General features: G+C 40.7%; 1 protein-coding gene across 1 annotated transcript; it reads right to left on the reverse strand.

Annotated features, from left to right (window-relative positions):
- Window positions 1-1,458: 1,458 nt before the first annotated feature.
- On the reverse strand, window positions 1,459-2,489 carry nkx3-1 (NK3 homeobox 1). Its single transcript, XM_069683804.1, has 2 exons — window positions 2,264-2,489; window positions 1,459-2,103 (listed from the first exon to the last, which is right to left on the reverse strand). Exons 1-2 carry the CDS (start codon window positions 2,433-2,435, stop codon window positions 1,697-1,699), a joined length of 579 nt encoding a protein of 192 aa, XP_069539905.1. The 5' UTR covers window positions 2,436-2,489; the 3' UTR covers window positions 1,459-1,696.
- Between the last annotated feature and the right edge of the window lie 3,455 nt (window positions 2,490-5,944).

Here is a 5,944-nt window from a genome sequence, read left to right on the forward strand (position 1 = left end):
ACTAAACGTTTTACTGAATGGTAAACAATACATGTTTTAAAGGGCAATACAATCCATCTCTAATGAGACAATTTTCTACAATGTTGTTACAAATGCACTTATGATGTGTAAAGTTGACATGTTTATAACTTTTGTCATGTTTATAACTTTTTTTTACAATTAAGGTTTAAAATTATTTTAAAAAAATGTTATTGCTGCCCTGGCCCCACATCACCCCCACACTCATCCACCTCCACTGGCTCCCTGTAAAGTCCCGCATCACGTATGAAATCCTCCTCCTCACCTACAAGTCTCTCCATTCCCTCTCCCCCCAGTGCCCAAGGGACCTCCCCATCCTATACCCCATCCCGGAGTCTGTGGTCCTCAGATACAAGAAAACCCATCTGTTCCCCGCGGCCTTTGGACTATAATTCACCACCTTCCCCTGTTTTCAGTGCTACTTTTATTTATTTCTGTCTGCCTTATTTGTCTGCTTGTTTTGTTTTGTTGTCGGTTCATTATTTACTCTGTAAAGCGGCCTTTGGTCCCATGAAAGGTGCTATATAAGTCTAAGTTATCTCTATTATTATTATGGTTACTTTTATTTCGATGTTATGTACATTGGCTGGAATTTGATCATTGTCTCTTATCCTCTGTATGTCTCACAAAGGTATTCATGTACACAAACAGGTTTTATTACGATCAACATCACTATCACACTCACTAACCACATGATGCCTTCACTGATTCATGTCTGAATGGTACATTCACAGGACAGTAAAGTTTACTTCTTTATACTGTCTGATTCTGTCTTTGCATCAGTCACTGAGTTTCCCATTTGGATTAACCTTTATCTTCCCCTACTTGTTCCCATTCTTCAGTACAATGGGTCATTTTACACTCAATTCCACAAAATACACAAAAAGATAAGAAAACAGAATCAGCTTCCCTCGTGATGTCAGCGCCTGAGAGCTGCGCTTTATCTCTGTGTGATCGGGTTGGAGACTCTTTAGAGGAATCACATCTCATTCTTTGGCCCTCATTCACAACATCGCCCTCATCATGTCTCCTCTTATCTCCTCCTGTACTTTAACTGTTTTATCAGGGGCCAAACAGATAACTTAAATGTCTACAGTATGACATATTCAAACAGATTTACAGTGTTTGTATAAATTATATTGTAGTTTATATACCCAAATGCTTCCCTATTAATAACTCACTGTTACATACTGCACATAGGTTGTTCTATAACTAAAGAAAAACAGGATATACCGGTTTTATTATTTACAATTTAGGAAGTTTCCCACTTTCTATATGTTTTTTAGACTCTAATTTTCACAGCTAAATGTGACATGACCTGATATATGTTAACTTGTGCTGCACCTAAGTAACTGTAGAGTTCTATGTTTTATAATCACAAGGTTTTATGTATATAATGAAGTAATGCATAATGCTACAGCTGACTTTAGTGATCCGATGCTTCATTGTGCAAACACACACATGTCCATTACAAAAAGCTCTGTATGATTTTGTATAAAAACTATGCAAGAAATTACATGATGCGTTCATTTGCAAAATCTTTAAAGATGGCACACTGTGAGGGTAACACACAGTCTCAAAATCAGAGTCAAAGAATCAACATTGATCGTGAACAAGGAGCCTTAAAATCTGGGATACAAAACATACTTTAATATTATAAGTCACAGCTTCAAACATTTCAGTTTGACCATAACGTTGTCCCCCAGGGGCCACCGTACTCCCACAGGTAGGGTCTGTATTGATAAGCTTTGCAGAAGGAGGAGATCAGCGATGATCGGACCAGATCCTCCCTCAGACTCAGTCCCTCGCCTTTGTATGTGTCCTTACAGAAGTCAGAGCCCTGCTGCTTTCGCTTCGTCTTGTACCTGCGGTTCTGAAACCAGATCTTCACCTGGGTCTCTGTGAGTCTTAAGGTGCTGGCCAGGTGGGCCCTCTCTGGGGCCGACAGGTATTTCTGGTGGTTAAACTTCTTCTCCAGCTCGAGCACTTGGAGGTGTGTGAACGCGGCTCTGGAGCGCTTCTGTTTGCCTGAGGAGGAGAAGCTGCTGGAGTCTGAGGAGCTGGGACAGGAGGTGTGCAGAGACTCTGCGGAGGACACATGAGAGCAGGTGATTAGGAGGAAAAACACTCAGGTCATGAAGGCAACAACCACTATGAACTTTCACCCTTAAATTTAAAGAGTTATAATTTATCTCACAAAGCTAAAACCAGCTTCTTAAACATTATTCTTCAAGCAGAAGCTCACCTGTCTGCTCTCCAAACACCGTCCCCTGAGTGCAGTGCTCTGACAACTCTTCAGACTCTTCTTTCCATCTCTCCGTCTTCTGTGAGCAGCTTTTGTTAAATCTCGAGTCATCCTTAATGGAGAGGATGTCCTCAATGAGGAAGGAGGTGAGAGGTTTGACTGTGTCAGACATGTTCCATGCAGTAATCCACAGATCAGAGGGAGAGAGAGAGAGAGAGGCCTCTCAGAGCCAAAGGCTGGAGCAGTGTGTGTCCTCATGCTCTGAGGCTGTCTGGATATATATACAGGAGCAGGGGCGGGTTTAGTAACTGCACTGACAAGTGGAGGAGGCGGGACAACTTCACTTTTACTTTCAGTCGCTTTATGTTTGCTTCACTCTTCAGATTCATTTAGATTTACTTCTTTTTAAAGTACTTTAAAGAGGCATTGATTCAAACTGACGGGGATATTGGAAGCTGTGGTTTGTGGTGATATTCAATGTTGTAGAAATGACTCGAAAATATATGACAGAAAATATATGACATAAAATAACTTTACGATGTACAAAATGAGGTACGTCAAACATCTTAAATCCAGCAACAGACACACTGCATGGTAACTTATCTCCCTTGAACTGTATCTTATAACAGCTACATGGTTTAATGCCTCCATCAGCCCCAGTTCGGTGGCTGTCTGTCCGCAGCGGGAGAGAGGGAGGAGGGGGGCTCAGAGTGGGTGGTCAGTCCTCCTGCAGCACTAATGACTTGGACACATTTCGGCTGGCTCCGGAGCAGACGCAGTCGCTGCTCGGTGGCTGTTTGTTTGTTGTTCTCCGTGGCTTCAGTCTGACTTTCTCCAGCGCGGGAGGCTCGGTAGTGTCCCTCCGGGAGTTCATGCTTCATTTGCGAATGCATGAATGTAGGTATGATAAACACGGCCCTCCTCGTGCCCTCTGGACCTGCTGACTCCTGCAGCAAACCTGGCACCAACCGCACACACGGACATCACCAGTGTCACTTCAGTGTGTGCTTCATTATTGAAGCTTAAATGCTATGAAAGTGCAAAGGTTAAACTTTCTGATACTTCTTTATGTCAGTACTTTGAATATGAATAAAAAATGGGACATTTTGAATGCTCTGTTCTGCGTTTGACCATCTTTTATGACAGTGTTAAATCTACTACAGTTCCTCTTAAGCGTTAGCTGCTGTCTTGTCAACACAGTATTAAGATCTGAAGTGTGATATGTTTCACCTTGAGTTATTTGTCTGCGACCGTCTGTCTGTGAGAGTGCGTTGAACTGTAAGCACAGAAGGCTTATATCACTCCGTCTAGACACTCTTTTTCTTTCTGGTTTTGAAATCCTTGCATGTATTTTTGCACCACTCAGCATTAAATACAAAATAAAATACAAAAAGATTAAATTCAACTTTATGACTCCAGTGAAACTGGGTTTATCTCCTGCGGGGATCATTCCAACATCAAATCATCATAAGCATTACTCATAAAGAAAACACGTGCACTCAGTCTGATGACAGGCACATAAACAAAGGCAGCAGTGAGAGTGACTGACTGACCCTGAGTGCTTTTTTCAGGCTCTTTCGATGTTGTCATCCTCTGCTCTTGTTCTGACACAATCCTCATGATTGCTCAGAGCTGAAAACAGAAAGGTTTCCTACCTATTGTGTCTTACGCATTCATGTGTCTGCATAGTTCTGCGTCTGATGCGACGCAGTTTAACCTCTGACCTTTCCCCCTGCGCGGGCATTTGTCTTCCACATTACGCGCGCTGTGGTGATGATGTTTTTCTTTGAGCCGCCGGACGTTGTTGTGTCATCAATCTTTTCCTTGACATGCGTGCAGGGAGGCTTTTGTCGTACATGTGGAGTTTTATCTGCTCGGCATCAGCGTTTTACTGTAACCTACACCTGGGACGTTGCACAAGTTATTCACTTCTGCTCGTGTCGTGGGACTTCTCAGATATGTCATGTATGTATAATTAATCTCCGGACACACTTAATATTAAACTTTTATTTTAGAGGTTTGACAAACTACAGAAGTTAACTTTTTATGAATTGTATTTAATGATTGTGAAATCATTCTTTGTGCTTTAGAGCACATGATATATCAGATTCACACAATAATGTAATTAACTTTGGTTTAGATTGTTTCATATTAAATAAAAACAAGATACACACTGTTTTGTGTAACACATATAAGCTGTAGTTTGTAATCGTCTGATCAAAGGCCTCTGTCTGTCCCAAGATCCAGGAGTTACGGGAACACGGCCTTCTCTTTTGCTGCTCCCAAACTGTGGAAATCTCCTTCTCCCACCATCATCTTACACAGTTTTATTTGTCAGTCTCTTACTAAGTCTCTATTACTATTGTTACTATAACTATCACTACATCACTCTGATTTTTCTTCTCTTGTGTTTGTTTTCCTCTTTTTTTTTTCTAAATAACTTCAGATTAACTCTGTTGCAGGCATGTGCACAGATAGGACCCATGGGGGGCTTTTACCTTGTCACTTTGTCTGTTGTCATGAGTTCTCATCATTTTAGTTTTGCATTTAGTTTATTCTGTGTAAGTAAGTAAGTATTTCACTTGTCTCGTTGGTTAGATCATTTCCTGTTTTACTTTGTCACCTTGTCTCTCTTGTTGGTCCACTTCCTGCCTTTGTGTTTCCTGCTTGTTTGATTGTGTGCCTTGCCCTGATTGTTTTCACCTGCCCCCCTTGATTGTCTCACCTGTGTCTGATTCGCCTCACCTCCTAAGTTTATTTAGTCTTTGTCCTCCCCTGTTTCGTTGCTGGTTCATTCTGTCACGGTTTGGGTAAAAAATAAAATGGTAAAGGACCCAGGTGCAGACTTAGATATATGATTTAATTAACAAAAGGCAAAAAATGCAGAAAAAAAATCTAGAATCCAACAAAAGACAAAACAGAAAACCAAATGGTAGAACAAAAAGTCTCATAGTCAAGGTAAAACAATAATCCAAAGGAACGAGAGACGAGGTGACAAAGTAAAACAAGAAATAATAACTGAACACCGAAATACAAGACAAAACCAGAACTAAGCTAGAAACTTGTGACAAGTACTCCGCATTCCCCAGCCCACCCCCTCCCAAATGATTTTGTCTCAATTCAATCAATTAGTTAACTTTTCAATGTGTCTTGACGTGTCATGAAAAGCACACATCACTCCAGCCCCACCCCAGTTCAGTTACAGTGAATGATATCACTCAGGTAGGCACTATTTTAATTATGAAATCAACCAAAAGAACACTTTTCATGTTATCCATTTAACAAAAGGATTAAGTAGGTCAGGAGGACCTTGCTGTAACTTCCTCATTAGCCTCTGTAGTCTGTACTCGCTAGCAATCAGGCTAATCTCATTTTAATTAAAACAACATTTTCTCCATCATGCAGGGCAACTTACAAATACGCAATTAATGTCTGAAGCAGGTAGTTACATTTTGCACACCTTCTCTTTATAGACAGTTTTTAAAAAGTGATGTTTAAAAATGTGTTATTGTTTGGGCATGTCACAGTTGCATGGCAGTTTGTTTTTCCTGTTAAATTAAAAGTTTCAATCAGTCAATAAATACATTTTGATTAGGAAATAAGAAGCAGCATAAACACTGCTAGAACAGGCAAATACACCTTTACCCAATGAAAGGCAAAATACATCTTAGTCACCTCCCT

The sequence above is a fragment of the Semicossyphus pulcher genome, unplaced genomic scaffold (assembly GCF_022749685.1).
Source record: "Semicossyphus pulcher isolate SPU_LCO1_2020_fin unplaced genomic scaffold, fSemPul1.0.p SCAF_6, whole genome shotgun sequence".
Taxonomy (NCBI): domain Eukaryota; kingdom Metazoa; phylum Chordata; class Actinopteri; order Labriformes; family Labridae; genus Semicossyphus; species Semicossyphus pulcher.

Excerpts from the sequence above, each read along its gene's own strand:
- nkx3-1 (XM_069683804.1), bottom strand. The coding sequence starts at position 2,435 with ATGTCTGACACAGTCAAACCTCTCACCTCCTTCCTCATTGAGGACATC. Across the intron at positions 2,104-2,263 it reads GGTGTTTGGAGAGCAGACAG|AGTCTCTGCACACCTCCTGT; the intron begins GTGAGCTTCTGC and ends TGTCCTCCGCAG.